At 40.3% G+C, this 17,927-nt stretch overlaps 1 protein-coding gene across 2 annotated transcripts in view; it reads left to right on the forward strand.

Annotated features, from left to right (window-relative positions):
• Nucleotides 1–7,446: 7,446 nt before the first annotated feature.
• The window catches only part of FGL1 (fibrinogen like 1), a 34,964-nt gene continuing 24,483 nt past the window's right edge, over nucleotides 7,447–17,927 (forward strand). Inside the window, exons 1-2 of one of the 2 annotated variants that reach the window (XM_014576244.3) lie at nucleotides 7,447–7,615; nucleotides 11,175–11,250. In XM_014576244.3, the coding sequence (XP_014431730.2) occupies nucleotides 11,185–11,250 (66 nt within the window). In that variant the 5' untranslated portion in view covers nucleotides 7,447–7,615; nucleotides 11,175–11,184. The remainder of the gene's footprint in view (nucleotides 7,616–11,174; nucleotides 11,251–17,927) is intronic. The other variant, XM_006128438.4, reaches the window with a different exon arrangement.

Here is a 17,927-nt window from a genome sequence, read left to right on the forward strand (position 1 = left end):
CCCAGCTCAGGCTTCACATCTCCATTTGTTGGGCACCACAACTAATGGGAGCTGCATGAGTGGTGCTTGCAGGTGCAGGTACCTGGGAGAGCCACCTGACTGCCTCTTTGCTTAGTAGCTATATTTTTTACCACCTGGAGCCTGTACCCCAAACCTTCTCCTGCGATCCCAACCTGCTGTCTCACCCCTGAGCCTCCTCCCACACTCCAAATGCCTTGCTGCCAGCTCAGAGCCCCCTCTTTCACGCCAAATCTCTCATCCCTGGTCCCATCCCAGCACCTTCATCCCCAGCTGGAGTCTTTACCCTTCCACACATACACCAGCCCCCTACCCCAACCTTGAGCTCTTACCCGCTCCCCAACTTCCTCCCAGGGCCTGCACTCATCTCATACTCCAAACTCCTTGGCTTCATCCCTGAGCCTCCTCCAGTATCCCAAACTACTCATCTCCAACCCTACAACAGAACCCACACTCCCCCTTCTGCACCCCAGCCCAGAATCCACATTCCAAAACTCTTGGTCCCTGCCCAGAGGCCCCTCATCTCCAACCTCACCTTAGAGCCCACAAACCTAGCTGGAACCTTCATCCCTTTTCACACTCCAATTCCTAGCTAGGGATGTTAATGGTTCCAGTTAACCAGTAAGCATACTGGTGAGCATGAGACTTACCAATATGCTTATGGGTTAACTAGCCCTTGCCGGTTAACTTTGCTGTTGGGGTGGCCGGACGTACTGGGCTGGAGCACCCTTGGCCATCGTGGGCTAGATGATGGGACTCCTGTGGCTGCGGAGGGGACAGATAGCAATCCTTAAGTTAAAGCATTTAACTGGTGAAGTGCTGTCTAACTGGTTAACCTTTTTAACATCTCTAGCCCCACCCTAGTAAAAGTGAGTCAAGTTGGGAAGAACATGGGAAGGAGGAGGAGGGGTGGAGTGAGTTGGAGCAGAGCCTGGGAGAAAAGCAAGGATGTTCAGTTTTGTGCTATTAGAAATTGCTAACCTATTCTACAGCCTAGCCCTCAGTACTATGTCCCAATGCCCATTGGTCTCTTACCAAAACTGCCTATAGCTGAGCAGTGCAGCATGCCCTGCCCATTTACTGCTGTGATCATAGTGTTGATGTAACAGCTGCTCTTTATTCAGGATAAATGTAAAAAAACAATTAAGCTCCTTCATGGAATAGACATTTGAAACAGGAGCCATTTGAAGGTTAGAATAGGTGTTGAGCCTTGAAGTTTAAATGGTTTTCCTTGAGATCTGAATGCAAACACAAAGGGGGCTGCATATAGTTAGACAGATCTTTGTGCAAGAAGGAGAGAGAGAAGGGTCAGAAATAGGGATGTTAGAGTTTAACCAACTAACCATTTGACCAATAAGCTGATTCTTACTGATTAATGGTCTCCATTAAATTCAACTGGTTCCCAGGGATGTAGCTTCCCTGTGGCAGGACAGCAAAGCCTCCTTCCCAGAAGCCAAGTAGGCAAAAGCTGCCTGCTCCTCTTTCAGGGAGGTGGTTTCTTGTGGGCTCTGCAGTATAAAACTAAGCTTTACATTGCAGAGCTTGCATCATGTGTAACCACTAAGATTTTTAGCGGTTACACAGTTACGATATTGAACAGCTTTTAACATCCCTAGTCAGAAATACCATGAAAACCCCCAAACAAAGCAGCAAGGAAGCCCAAAAGACAGCCAGAGAAGCACTTGCAGCATGACCCTTAGAACAAACTAAGAGTTTTTTTATTAAAGTTCTGGCTAAGAAAAGATTTGGAGCTGTGAGCAAAAACAGTTTCCTGTAGTTTCATTCCAAACATTGAGGAAAACAGTACGTTATGTACATGTTTTCTTGGTAAATAATGCCTGATTTCATCATCAATTTCTGTTCCTAATGGAAACAACTTGAAGCTTCCTGAATATTGGCTAAAGAGGGTAGCATTGTGTTAAACTGATGGGGGAGGAGGGCTGAGGGAGTAACCCATTCTATTTCTGAAAGAAGTCTAGTCAAGGAAGCTAGTATTCAGCACTAAGAAGTGTCAATTTAATCTCCATGGAAATATGTACCATATGTTTTTTTTCAGTGATGCTACCATTTAACTTAAAGACTATGGGCCAAATTTAATGGTGAAGTAAATCTTAGAGGTTACACATGATGCAAGCTCTGCAATGTAAAGCTTAGCTTTACTTCCACATTTCTGAGTAAGTAAATATGGCACTTAAGTGTAACCTTCAAACTGTGGGGATGGAGAAATCATACAATAGTAGTTAGACAGAACTACTGAGGGCAGTGCTTTGTGTTTTCTGGGGGGAGGTTTCACCCTCCTGCTTTTTCCAGCTATCACTACAGATGTATTACCACTTATTTGCAGTCACATAGGCTATGTCTAGACTGCAGGCTTCTTTCGAAAGAGGCTCTTTCAAAAGATCGCGTCTAGACTGCAGGCGGATCTTTCGAAAGAGAAATCCGCTTTTTCGAAAGAGAGCACCCAGCGAGTCTGGATGCTCTCTTTCGAAGACGGCCTCTTTACATTGAAGAACGCCTTCTTTTGAAAGAGGAACTTTCGAAAGAAGGCGTTCTTCCTCGTGAAACGAGGTTTACTGCCATCGAAAGAAAAGCCGCGTTCTTTCGAAATAATTTCGAAAGAACACGGCTTGAGTCTGGACGCAGGGGAAGTTTTTTCGGGAAAAGGCTACTTTTCCCGAAAAAACCCCTGAGTCTGGACACGGCCATATTGACATAACTTAAACCACTTTAGCACATTATCAGTTTCTACTGAGTTTGTGCACTTGGGAAGCATTTTAATTTCAGTTCAGCAGCAGTGAGAGCTGGTCTGCACGCACTGTGCACCAGCAAGCCTGCCTTAAGTTGATGTTTTCTAACTGATTTCATAACTGAATTGCTGCAACCCCCCTCTATGCAAAGCAGTTTCAGAGTCTCCACACAATCCCCATTTAAAGTAGATTCTTCATAAATCATTACTTACCATATGCATAGATCAGCACTAAAAAGAAACAGTAATACTGTATTAAGACTTTGGGAGCCATATGACGCTGCAGTAAGCACAAAGAATGCTGTTTTTCATAAATATGACTCTAAAATACCATATGGAGTATTAAGAGTTAATTACTCTATTTAGCTACTTAAAAAGTGTATCTGATTGATGGGTACTTTCAGTCACATATGAAGGACTTCGACTTTCTACTCATCCTCTTGAATGACAGGGTAACATATATATGACTCAAAATGAGACCTTGTACAAGCTGAAGCAGGGTTCCCAAACTATGGGGTTTGCCTGCCAAGGAAGGCATGGATATGTGGCAAGGGAAGCATGGATGGTGGGTTTTTTCCTCCCTTCTTTTTTGGCTGTCAGCTCTAGGTATCATGCAGAGGAGTCAATACTACCTGGGAGATGAGAATAAAGTAGAAAGCCAGAACATCCGTCCCCCCCAGGCCGGGGCTGACAGCTGGAGTTCTGCCACGTGGGCATGGTCTTTCCTTCCGACCTCATCTTCCAAGTCCCTCAGTGGGAAGCTGCCTGGGCTTGGGCTCTCTTTCCCTTCATTTTCAGTCCCTCACTAGGAGGCAGCCTGAGCTCAGGGTCTCCTTCCTCTGCTTCCCACCACCCCAACTGGAGGTGTTCCAGCTGTTAGCCCCCCAAACTGGCAGCAACATCAGAGAAGTAAGGATGATAATGAGGTGCCATCTTTACTTCTGTGGGTAGCATTGCCTTCAGAGCTGAGATATAGTATGCATAGTTGGAGGGCAGGGATGATGCTTACAGGTCCACTAGGGAGCAAACAATGTGGAGAGGCAAGGCATCAGAGTCTCTGGGGTGGCCTGGCACTCACAGCAGGGGTTGGGCCCCCTCTGTACTCACTGGCAGCATTGGAGGGAATTGGAGGGACGTGGCTCCCAGCTGCATCACTCCATTTCCTACCGGGAAGTGTAGGGAGTGATCCTGCCCTTCTCCTGAGCAACACAGCCAACAGCTAAGGCTACATCCCTCCACTTCTCCCCCCACACTCCCACTCCTGGGCTACATCTACACTGGCATGTTCTTGCACAAGAACTCTTTTGCGGAAGAGTTCTTGTGCAAAAACTCTTCCAGAAGAGAGCATCTACACTGGCATGTGCGTTTGTGCAAGAGATGTGCTTTTGCGCAAGAGCATCCATGCCAGTGTAGACACAAGAAAGCTTTGATGGCCATTTTAACCACAGGGCTTTCTTACGCAAGAAATTCATGTTGCCTGTCTACACTGGCTTCTTGCGCAAGTACAGTTGCACAAGAGGGCTTATTCCTGAGCGGGAGCATCAGAGTTCTTGCACAAGAAGCACTGATTTCATACATTAGAATGTCAGTGTACTTGCGCAAGAACTCGCGGCCAGCGTAGACAGGCAGCAAGTTTTTGTGCAAAAGCGGCTGCTTTTGTGCAAGATCACGCCAATGTAGACACAGCCCCATTGTTGCCAGTGAGTGCAGGGGAGGGCCTGACCCCTGCTGCTGGTGCCAGACCTCCACTAATCTCTCAGGTTGTGTCACTTGGGGAGGGGAGTTGGGGGAAGAGGCAGGAAGGGGGTAGAGAGAGGGTTGTCCGGGCCCTCTCCCAAGCTGGGTGACACAGGGAGGAGTCACATGGAGGGGCCATCACATGACCAGTGACACCCCTGAATTCCTCCTCAGCAGTCGCCCATGCTAGAGGGGGTGGCATAAATGACTACAGACACAAAAAAGGGGGCTAATTTGTCAAGTCATTCTCTAATCTAGCTTGTACATGCAAAATTTAAAAGCTATTAAAAATTAGACTTACTTTGAGTTTAAGTTAATAGGGAAAAAAAGCTGAAACTGGCTGATCCTTGATTTAAATTAAGTGCTGTATTAGTTGTAAATAAATTTTCTTTTTCAACATGAATATTGCATAGAAGTGGTAAAAGCAACAAATCATTAATGGTGCAAAATACTGAAAAATACATTAATCAAAAATACAAAAATAGTTAGGAAAGGAAAAGATCTTTTTGATTTGATTAATCATATTTTCTGCATTCAAAGTAAAGCACAATTTTAAAATATAATCTTCAGCTAAACTACCAAACTAGCCATTTCTTATAAAGGCATTTTTGTTAGTGACTTAGCATATGCATGTAAGACCATCTGAGTATCCTTATGTTGGATGTACAATTCTGTACATCCTTAGGACACATTTAAAATGTGGTTGTAGCCAATTTTAGAATCAAGTCCATTATGTTTTCTATTTATCCTGGACATTCCAAAAACAAAAAAGCCATGAATTGTGTAACAAAATTAACTCAAAACAGATGGAATGAAAGTAAATTTCAGCATGCACAGAGCTACCATTTCATGGCTGTATAAATATTGACCCGTTGGTGTTTTTACATTACAGCTGAAGGTGATTTGAAACTTCCTAAGCTCAAAGCCACATCAGAAGAGATGAAGCTTTTCATATATGGTGCTTACTATCTACATTATAGTTTATCAGGGGAAAAAACCTTCCTAACAGTTAAGTATACAACACAAATTCTTGTCTGCTTTCAGGCTCATTTGAGTGACACAGGACTGACTTTATGAACCCACTATTTGGGATGTACTGATTTTACATGCTCTTGTAATTCTGCCAGATAAAATATGCAGCAGCCATAGCAGTATAGCTAACATGGGCTACTAAAATGATGAAGGATCCTCCACTTTCTATAATTAATTTCTTTTAAACATCCATGTAGGAAAATAGAGTGGATTTTTACAGTTCTACTGGCCTTGAAGTTGACTATCAATTCACTGATGTCACCATGCACAGAGGAAGTTTTAAGTTTTACAAGGTTTAACATAAAAATGAGCAACAGCAATACATTTTTTTATAATAGTTTTTTTAGAAATGAGCTGAGAGATGAGTGACTAATTCATGGTATTTGACAAATTCTCTTACATGTCTGGTTATAAGTTGTCCAAGAGTAGCTTATTCATCGACTTGGGTGGTCAAAACTTGCATAGTCTCACTGAAGTCTATGAAGCTTAGTCAGTTTACACTAGTTGAGAGTCCAGGCCTGGATTCTCAGATATATAGGGGCCTAACTCCAGTCCAAGGGAATTAGGCATCCAGATACATATAAGGATCTAGATTTTAGCCCTCTCTCAAGATAAGAGATTATTGTGATCTTTCTTTCTCTGATACTTAAATGGTTCCCATTTCCATAGTATCTAAGTACCTCATGGCACCCTTGTGATAGTTATCTAGCCTGACCTCCTGCATAACAGATCATTGAATTTCATGCAGTAAATTCTACACTGATCCCAATAACTTGTGGTGGAACCAAAGCATATCTTTTAGAAAGACATGCAATCGTAAAGACTGCAGGTGATAGCGGCTCCCTTGATAAGCTGTTTTAATGATGAATTACTCAGAATTAAAAATGGTGGGCATGTTTTCCATTCTAAAGTTTTCTAGCTTCAGCTTTCAGCCACCATATCTCTTTGTACCTTTGGCTGCTAGGTAATGGAGTTCTTCTAGTAACAGAAGTCTTCTATGTTAAGCATCATTTTTCTCTTCTTTATTTGCTACTTAAAATGCCTTGCAGAATATTGTCTCTCAATGATTCTTTATCCAAGTCATTCATGGTCATTTTATTGTAGATATTTAACATTTGCCATTCAAAATTGGAGCTGTGTTAGTTAGTTTTATTAGAATCTGGCTTATATAGCATGATTTTGCTTCTGAGTGGATAAGTTGTTATCCTTAAAATTAGATTGTCAGTGAAAATATTCATATTTGAGTCCAAAATTACTTTCCCTGAATGTTCCTTAATATTTTTATAGTTTCTTTCCAAAAGTGTGCTTACTAGTGCACTAATTTGCTGTGCTATTCTTGAAAAGTCAATAAAAGTGAAGTGCCAACAGTCAAAACAAATTCAATTTATCTGAATATAGAATATGTTTGTCCTGCCCTAAATTAGTCCATAGCAGTAGACTATATCCTAAAGTCAGTAGGTTCATGCGTGTTTATAAGATATCACTAAAACAATAATAAACTTTCCCTGTGAAAGTCCATTGTCCTTAGAATGTCCTGCCTTTCATCAACTACATGTCTGTCTCTAGCCCACTTGTCTCTCTCTATATTACTTTGTGTGTTTTTGCAGACATTCTTTATTCTCTCAGCTCTGCCATGTAATCTACTACATAGTTCTGAATTAATCTTTTTAACCTATTGATTCAGTATGTTAAACATTCTTGTGTGTTTCTGAAAACAAACACATTTAGATCCTGATTCACGAAAGCATGTGCTTAATGTTACATATGTGCTGATGTGCTGTCCTGATGAATAATGCTTTCCTGAATCAGAGCCATAAAAAAGAAAAGAATCACTCTTTCTTTCTCTGTTTATATTATGAACTATATTATAGTCTTCTCTTTCCTGTGTTGCAATTTAGTTAGCCCTGATAATAGCAACTCCTCAGCAACATTCCTGCCCACTGACTCATTAGAGACTTAAGTTTCAACATTACAGAATTTAATAGCAAAACCAATCTTGCTCTGGAAAAGGCTGTGGATTTTTTTGCATCAGCTAGGAAGATTTAACTATCAAAAGTTGTGTCTAGAGTAAAGGTAAAGATGGTAGGTGGGCTTGAGGTTGTGAGCAAGGATTTGGGGTGCTTTCTACAGAGCTGAGTAAAAACTGACTTTTTGAAGCAATAATGTTTTGTTTTAATGATCTCTAATGGTGTGATATTAAGGGTGGATCTAGATATTTTGCTAAAAGTTATGTTATTCAATAAACTCTAAATTACAATCTGTAATCATAAAATATATTTTAATACATTGATGTACAAACTATGGCAAGACTGTTTTAGATCTTTTAATGGGCTAAATGATTGACTGTATTTCAGAAAAATTAGGTGTATTTCCATAGATATTATTACCTAATATAAAACAGTGCAGAGCTTGAATAATGGAGTAATTATTACTTTGTTCATGAAAGCGGTTTCACTTTTAATATTTCTTAAGAATGAAAGGAGAAAAATATTTTCCTGCAAGTCATATACTGACCAATTTACATTTCTGGCAGGAAACTTCACTTCCCTGCAAAGATTCTTGCTTATTATTATTTTATATGTTTAGTTGTTCTTGGCACTGTACATACACAGATGATCAGCACAAACCTCACATAGCTTACAATCTACAGAATTCAGGGAGGCAAAAACAAAACTAAACCACATGTTGCGAGTTCAATATTTTAGCAGTGCAGGTTTTTTTATGGTATTAATGTCTATTTGGTAGATTACCATCGAAGGACATTCAAGGATAAGTCAATTTTAGGAGGCATTTGAACTGAGGGAAAGTCCCACATAAACAGTGGGAGGAAATTCAGTGCATAAAGATGGCATGGAAGAAGGCAGTTTAAATACACCTACCTGATGGTGGTGACAGTAGCAATGGGTGGCTGTTACTGCTGCTTCTTCAGAGAAATAGTTTAAAATCACCCAGAGAGCCATATTCTTCTCCCTGCAATATCTTAATTACAGTGTATGGGTACTATTATCTTCTCATGGATGGAACATCAAGTTTTTGCTATAATCCTTAATGCTGCTTTACCTAACGATGATTCTCCTTTGCCTCTCGTGCTACTAATCTGTGCCTTCAGATAAGAACAACTTTCTTTAAGTTTTTGTCTTCACATGTGGCTCTTCATGTTATGTGGAAGATTGAGGACAGTGAATCGGAAAGATCTGTCATTAACTGTGAAGGGCTTTTGGGGGAAGAGCTCTTATATGTATAATTTCTGTTTTCTTTATGGGCAAATGTTGTTAAAGGGAAAATCTTTATAATTATTCAGCACATTATCTTTTTGGAGTCACTGAAGTCAGCAACAGAAAAATATTCACTAAAATCACGTGACTGATTTCAACTGTGTTATGCATAGTTATTTAATAATGTGGCAGCTTTATTGGAATAAATATATTTGCTTGCTGTTTTAATATGTGAATATTTATTTGTAATCATTGACTCTAGTGTAGGGAGATACTTTCTTGATGAATTGTTTTACCTTGTAAGGGCATTTCTTATTAAGTTTTAAATAGCTATGTAAAATGAATTTAACTGTTTAACTAGGCAAGGAGATTAGCCTCAAGATATAGCCTCTCAGGTTATCTGGAGTGGCTCATGATTGTGAGTGCTAACCTCAGGGCAAACTGTCAAAACAGGGACAACATCCCAAACTGGTGGTATGGCTATAATTAGATTTCAGTAAGCCAATGTCTAATATGAACTCCTTGATCACTGTAACAGTCTCATCATGGTTTCATAGATAGTGCCCATAGACACTCTAGTGTCTCTGGCAGTCCATTTTCTCTCTGATTGTTATGTTTCTATGACTCAATAAATAATTTGTTTTGAAGAAGGTGTCTGTCACTGCATTTTCATACAGGTCACCACTCTGAAAGGAAGTTTTGAACAGGTGCCAAACTTGGTTGAGCCAGCTAAGGGAACAGAATCTGTAACTTGCAAACCTAGTCTAAAAGTGGGCAGAATCACATAAATCCAACCTGAAAGACAGAGAGGTCAAAATTATAGCTAATCCTGAACCAGGACCTTTTGTTAATAAAAATCAGTGAGGCTACAGGATCCTGCTGCAAGTTATATTGCAAGGGACATTTAGGCACAATAGGAGCAGTTACATTACACATTAAATGCCCAATTCCGCAACCTGGATTCATAAGTGATCTCATTTATCTTACATGTATTTGAAATAAGAAGAAATAAAATATAAGGAAGCAAAGCCAAAGAGGCATATTTTATACCAGTGATCTTACCATTGACCCCTTTCCTGGCTGTGCTAGAGCTGATATAGACAGAGTTGTATTCCATTGAGTTTCCAACTCCAGTCTTTGTGCACCTTTCCATGAAAGAGTTTCCATTTAAAATTAGTGATCTTCTCAACAGATTTCAGAGGGATAGCCATGTTAGTCTGTGTCAGCAAAAACAACAATCAGTTGGGTGACACTGTGAAGACTAACAAATTTATTAGGGCATAAGCTTTTGTGAGCTACAACTCACTCGTATGCTGAAGAGAAAAAAAAAAGAAAAAGGAAGGGATAGCAATATGACCTCAGTGCTAATTAAATCAGAATGGACATGGGTCATCTCTAACAGTGATGACAAGACAAAAGACAGAACTATGTAGCACTTTAAAGACTAACAAGATGGTTTAATAGGTGATGAGCTTTCGTGGGCCAGACCCACTTCCTCAGATCATATTCTGAAAGAGAAATGGCATGACCATATATACCAAAGGAATACAATAAAAAAAGCAAACACATTATTAAACTGACAAATCAGATTTAGAACAGAAGGTGGGTCGAGGGAGAGAGGTAATAGCTGTTTGTAAGTAAATGAATGGCTAATCAGGGGTGATAAGTGGGGAAGCTGTCTTTATAATGTGTAATTAATTACCTCATCACTCCTGATTAGTGATATGGTATATATGGTTATGCCAATTTTCTGCCACAATTTGATCTGAGGAAGTGGGTCTGGCCCACGAAAGCTCATCATCTAATGAACCATCTTGTTAGTCTTTAAAGTGCTGCATAGTCCTGTCTTTTGTTTCAGCAAGACCAGACTAACATGGCTACATCTCTATTACTTACTTTACATGAAATTGTGAGGCTAATTTTATTAATGTTGAGCTACGATGACATTATGATCTTATATTATACTATGATATTAGAATACAACTCAAGTAAAGCAGTTGAAAATTTCATATATTGTATAGTACAACATATTCCCAGCAATTTTTTTCAAATGCAGTTCTTATGTAGAGTAGCCAGTTTTGGTTGTATGTGTTCCGAGATGTTTCATCACTTAATATAATCTTTAATTAAAACTTTAATTTTTGGGAACTCCAAGCAACCATACTCTTGTCATCAGTGGAATAGAAGTTAAATATGACACAGTTTCGATTCTAGATACTTCTAAAAATAATTATGTGGCAGATGTATTAAAAGTGACATGTTAAGGGGTGGGGGGATGATTTTATGCTACTTTTGTTGCTTGTTCATGATATATGAAGAGAGTCTAGAATTTTCTGCCCTGACCCCAAAATAGTTTTTCCTACTTATTTTAAATATAGTGAAAAGGTTACTTTCAGGATTTCATTGTTTTGTTTTTTTGTTTGCAGTTTCCTCAGAATGAAGATTTTGAAACTGTTTAATTTTGTACTTGCAAATTGTTTAATAATGGTCATTGGCAGCTCGGTAAGTTTTACTAATTGTAATCATATTTATAATGACTTTATTTCTAACAGTGTAACTTTTTCTTGACTTCATCTGCATTATTCTTATGTCTAATTTTTCCTCTAGCAATGGGTTAACTTCTAAAAGTTCATAGGGATAGTTTGGAGGAGCACCCAGAAGTTTGGGCAACATAAACATCCAAATTAGCCACATTTCTTGGATTTGAAAGTCTCTTGGATTGAGCTTTCTGAGAGGGGACTTCTGGGGCAATACTTTCTGTTGTGGCTGGGCTAGAATTTTGTCAAATTTCTGTATTCTGGCACTTCCATTTCTAGTTTTGGCTGACAGTTAGTAGGGTGGAAATACACAAAAATTAAAACAAACAACAGGGGAGATTTAGATTTGCTTTAGTTTTGTGCAAGTGCACTGGCTGCAATAGGGGGGAAATAATAGCAACAAATCCATTTTCTTTCTTTTAGTTTTCAGTGGGAAGCTTCTGGACTCTGGCTTACTTTGAGGTGAATAAACTGGGAGACCTCTAAACCTTATAACCAGGGTTTTCATAATTTCAGGGATGCACACTGTTTCATCTCATTTGGAACATATAAAATGAACAATTCTGTGAAAGGTCCTTTAAGTCCTTAGCCCAGTTTCAAGTAGGCTACGTCTGCACTGCAGGCTTCTTGCGCAAGAACTGTTTTGCGCAAGAGTTCTTGTGCAAAAAGTCTTCCACAAGAGCATGTCCACACTGCCATGTGCTTTTGCTCAAAAGATGTGCTTTTGCACAAGAGCATACATGGCAGTGTAGACACTCTTTCGCAAGAAAGCTCTGATGGCCATTTTAGCCATAGGGCTTTCTTGCGAAAGAAATTCATCTTGCCTGTCTACATTGCGTTCTTGTGGAAGAGCTCTTGCTCAAGAGGGCTTATTCCTCCTGGGAAGAGGAATAACTCTTCTGGAAGAAGCCCTGTTTTCTGATGCTGTACTATAAGTTTACTTGCGCAAGAACGTACGTGCAGTGTAGACGCTCTGCAAGTTTTTGCGCAAGTACTCTCATTCTAGCGCAAAAAGCCTGCAGTGTAGTCGTAGCCGTAGTGTTTTGCTGGAAAGATGTTAGCGTTCCTAAAGAGTTACAAAGTAAAGAAAATAAAGGGTACATATGCATATTAGTAACAGCAACTACTGGGTTAAATATGGGACAGTGTGTCAAACTAAAGCTGTCAAAAGCCTTAAATAATTCCTTCTAAATATATAGTATAAACAACTGTAGTCATTAAAGCAGACAGAAGAGGCTATGTTCAATCTGGTTTAAATCAGTGTCAGTACTATCCACTAGAGACAGAGCTACCACCAAAATAACATTTCTCTATTATAGTATGGTAATATTTTAACTTGGATTCATGTATAGACTAAAGAAAGAAAAGGAAAAACAATCTGTCTGGGGCCAGAGTTACCATTTCATTACTCTACTTCTACACTGGCATAACTCCAGTCTTTTCTGTGAAGTTATCCTGGATAAAGCTGGAACAACAGGTCCTGAATCCACACATCTGAGAGACATATTGATCCACATTAAAGTTATAGAACTGGTTTGTGATTATCCTCATGGGGAATCAGTCTGGTATTCCAGATATGAGCAGCAATAATATTTGTCTCATTAACAAATCCTTACAACTCCTGTTTGGAGTTCAGCAAGAAAGAGAAACCAAAAATTTAAGAGTTAGTACTGTTCATGCCTAGCTAGACAGATGTGTTTTTATTCTCTTTTCTTGTCATTCAGTTCCTTATTATGTTACTAGCTGTTCAACACTGCTTATGAACAGCTAACTGTGTTAGTTTATAGGGTGCCACAGGACTTCTCGTTGTTCTTACGGATTCAGACTAACCAATTTATCGGCACATAAGCTTTCATAGGTCTTTGCCCACGAAAGCTTCTGCTCCAATAAATCTGTTAGTCTATACGGTGTCACAGGACTTCTCGTTGTTCTAACACTGCTTATGATCCTTTGATCGGAACCTAGTATCCACCAAGAAGGGGATCATTAATCTCTTGCACCAAGGGTATTATGATGTAGAAGGTGCCAGTTTTTACTATAATTGAGACACAAAGCAAAAGAATTTCTTGAACTATATCCTGGCTCTGTGTGTATTCCATGCTGACATCAATTTCACATCACTGTAGGAAGCTCATGCTAGGTTTCTGCTAAGGGAGTCTGTGAAACTGCATGCTGTGAGACCCCCAGAAAGGCCTGAGTAACATCCCTCCCACAGCCCACTGATTGGCTCGTGCTGGTATATAAACAAGGAAGTCATTATGGCAATCTGTCTGAGCAATGATCCATACAATTTGTATGCTTCTGCTACAGACCTTGCCTCCCTTTGAACCACAGACTCTGCTACTTGCCTCCTGTCTGCCACTCAGCACCTGACCCTGATTTCCTTGCATCCTGATTGCCTGATCTGACCTTGAAGCTGCTTGTCTCCTGTCTGCAACTCAGCATGATCTGGCTTGACACTGATTGTACTATTCATTTTCTGACTGCAGCTTGGTGACTGAGCCATATATGGAGACTCTCCTGCACCCAGTCCTGACACTGAGGGTGCATCTACACAGCAGCATTATATCAAAATAACTAGCAATATTTTGAAATAACGTAGTCCGCACCTACACAGCAGGCAGTTATTTCAAAATAATGTCAAAATATTGTCAAGCTGGAGGACTTCTTACTCCAACTCTTGTAACCCTCATTGTATGAGGAGTAAGGGAAGTCGGAGGAAGAGTGCTCTATTTTTGAAATAAGTGCTGTGTAGACACTCCCCGTTTCAATTTCAAAATAAGCTACGCAATTGATGTAGCTCAGTTTGCTAAGATTATTTCACGTGAAACCCTGAGAAAAGCTGAGGCTTTAGTTTGGACACAAAGAGACAGGTCTGGAGCAGAGAGGCAGTTCTCTAAGTTGTAGAGATAGTAGTTAAATTGGTGTTCATGAGTGACAGTCAAGGGGCGACTACCCCTTGGAGTCCCCCTGAACCTAATTTCTTTTGATTGAGCAACTTAAGCATCACCAAATCAATTTACAGGACAGGTCAACAGCCTCAGTCTGTACCCATGACTCCCTGGTCAGGGTCTTCTGGCCTGATGGCCCTAGTCTATGTATAGAATCATAGAGCTGGAAGAGATCTTAGGCCATCAAGTCCAGCCCCTTGCCCAAGGCAGGACCAATCCCAATTAAATCAACCCAGATAGGGCTTTGTCAAGCCGGGATTTCAACACCTCTAGGGATGGAGACTCCACTACTTCCCTAGGTAACCCATTCCAGTGCCTCACTCCCCTCCTAGTGAAATAGTTTTTCTTAATATCCAAACTGGACCTCTCCCACCGCAACTTGAGACCATTGCTCCTTGTTCTGCCATCCATCACTACTGAGAACAGCCTTTCTCCAGCCTCTTTGGAACCTCCCTTCAGGTAGCTGAAGGCTGCTATCAAATCACCCCTCACCCTTCTCTTCTGCAGACTAAATAGACCCAAATCCCTCAGCCTCTCTTCGTAGGTCATATGCTCCAGCTCCCTAATCATTTTGGTTGCCCTCCACTGGTCCCTCTCCAATGCATCCACATCCTTCCTGTAATTGGGGGCCCAGACCTGGACACAATACCCCAGATGTGGCCTTACCAGAACCGAGAAAAAAGGAATGAGATCCTCTATTCCAAATATTATAGTCCATTAGCTTAAGTCTTTCTACTCAGGGTAGTACGGCCTAGTGGCCTAAGTCCATATGCACAGGGAAAACTCCCCCAAACAAGGTATGTATGGAGGAGACAGGGGGACACAGGCTCTCCAACTCCACCAGGTCCCAGGCCAGGACGCTGTTAGCAGTAGCAAGGTCCACCAATTGCTCAGTGGGGAATCCAGCTACAAGACACTGAGCACTCAGGAAACAATTCACCACCCTGGCTACTTCCTACTAGTACCTGACAGGTGTATTCCCCATAGTCTCACTCCAGTTCTGCGACTCCTTGGGTAGCACTCTTGGCCCAGCTGCCACTGCTTGGTCTGGTTGCGCTTCCTCCCCTGGAGCTCCCTCAGTACCGCCTTCTCCTTCAGCAGTCAACCCTTACTGAGCTGCTCCAGAAGCCTTTATAGCCAGTCTCCAGGGCTGTGGGGGTGGAGCCCTTTTAGTCAGCTGGGCCAAGGCAACTCTATTAGTTTCAGTGCAGGTTGATACACCCCATCACACAGAGATTACTCAAAAATATGATGTAGAGGGAGAATAGAAGGGGACAAAGGACAGAGTCCTGTGGAACTCTGAGAAAGCTGAGAATATCCTCTGAAGGACCTGCTGAATTAGAAATTAGAGAAAAAGGAAGACAAGCAGGAGAGGGTAGAGTCATAGAAGCCAAGGGAGTACAAGATTTTAAGAAGAAGAATTTGGTTGACTGTGTTGAAGGTTGTTGACAGATCAAGGAGAAGGAGGATGGAGTTCTGATCCTCAAATGTGACTAAAAGGTCATCTGTAAAATTATGATAATACTTTTCTACATCCCAGAGTGTTGAAAAGCTTCATTCATGCATTTTTAAAGCACTCAAATGTTCATTTGAAATGTATTATAGAAACAAAAAATAGTATGATTTTAAAATTAAGTTCCTGCATGACTAATTTTTCAAAACCCTCTAAATTTGTACCCATAATTTTGCTTCTATAAAAACTCACATTTGAGTGCAAATGCTTCTGTGAATGAAGACTAAGCAGCTAGATCTCTAACTGTTTGACATGGCCATTCAAGCTATTATGTGTATGTGGAATGTGGCACACTTTGAAAATCTGATTCATATTATTTTGGGTTTTGCTGATGAACATAAGAATGGCCATACTGGGTCAGACCAAAGGTCCATCTAACTCGGTATCTGGTCTTCTGACAGTGGCCAATGCCAGATGCCCCAGAGGGAGTGAACAGAAACACCTAATCATTAAGTGATCCCTCTCCTGTCAACCAATTCCAGCCCCTGACAAACAGAGGCTAGGGACACCATTCCTACCCATTCTGGCTAATAGCCATTGATGGACCTAACCTCCATGAATGTATCTAATTCTTTTTTGAAAGAAGAGTCAGCAGAGGGAGCATAAATGCTTTACACTTACATCAAAAGAGATAAGAAACCATCACAACTGTGTGCTGTGAGGCAAGACATGACTATTCCCTTTAGCTGAAAAAAGTACCTTTTCTCATAATTCATAGCTAAGAATTTTGTAGGAAGAATTATTGACCAACAAGGTCCATAGGTGAGGGGTTCTCAGCTTTTTTCTTTGAGTTTCTCCCTCCCCTCCAACATGCTCTAAGAAGTCCATAGCCCACCTGTGCAACAGCTGTTTTTCTGCATATAAAAGCCATAGCTAGCATTAATGGGCAGGAAGGAGGGAAAGATTTTTAAGGCACTATTCAAATAAATTAGGGTTCTGGGGATTAATAGGCCACTGGATGGTTTTTGTGTGGCTGCTGATGAGTTTTAGGATTTAGTCAACTAGCTCACAACTGTGCTGCCCCCTTCTTGTGGGCAAAGGTCCCGCTGCCTGCTCAGCATAGCTTAGGTGGAGGCAACCAGCTAGTACAGAACTTACTTAATAGGTATTTTTTGAGTTTTCAAAAATGCATTACACTGGTGCATGCAGTAAAGGTCATAAACCCTCCATTCTTCAGTAGGTTCTTGAAAAACTACCTCATCCTGCCACATGTGTGCCAGGCTGCTAACCATCATTGTAAACCAGATTACAACAGAGAATAAATTAAATAAAAAGCAAACATCTGAGACAACACAAACATTCAGAATGAAGGCATGTAATTGAGATTGTGATATAAAGCCAATTTGCCTGAAGCAACAAATACTCATCTGAAAAAACTCTGAATATTAAAAGAAAAATCATTATAACAAACTCATTTGAGGTGATTTTTTATGTTATTTAGAAAGATTAGTTTGTCTCTCCTTTCCATCTCCTACTATAGGTTGGTCAATCTTGAGGCTTACTAGGAACAAGAGTCTCAGAGCGGTAGCTGTGTTAATCTGTAACTTTAAAAGAGAGAGAGAGAGAAGTCCTGGGGAAAATCCACTACCTCATATGTGAGAGTGAGTTTTGCCCATGAAAGCTCTTTTTTTTATATATATATATATATATATATATATATATATATATATATATATATATATATATATAAAAGTTTGTATGGTTCTACAGGACTTTTTTTTTTAACAGAAACAATAGGGCATATCTGTATAAAATGGATATGAGTGTTTTATTGTCTGTAGTAAAAGCCCCTCTGCTTTTTAACTAAAGCTACAGTATAATCATATGTTTACTTCACAGTTTGTGGAATCTTGAGTGTTGTGTGTCTTAATTAACAATCCTATTCTCAGGGCTGCCCAGATATTAACGTGTGATGGTGTTAATTCACCAACAAGGGAACAAATCTATAGAGAAACATGCTCGTTTGTGCTACATTTGGATGTACTAGAGGGAAACTATGTTTGTCAAATTCACTAGAACAAAATTAGTATGGAAATAAATTTGATTTCCCCAAGTTTTTACAAGAGTGTTAAGTGAGTTCACAACACTGCTATTACATTCACAGCGTGTACACAGATAAATTAAATAAAAACAAATTCTCTTGCAGGAAGGTTGCAGCATCACAATTCATTTCTTAGA

Source organism: Pelodiscus sinensis, chromosome 5, assembly GCF_049634645.1.
Source record: "Pelodiscus sinensis isolate JC-2024 chromosome 5, ASM4963464v1, whole genome shotgun sequence".
Taxonomy (NCBI): Eukaryota; Metazoa; Chordata; order Testudines; family Trionychidae; genus Pelodiscus; species Pelodiscus sinensis.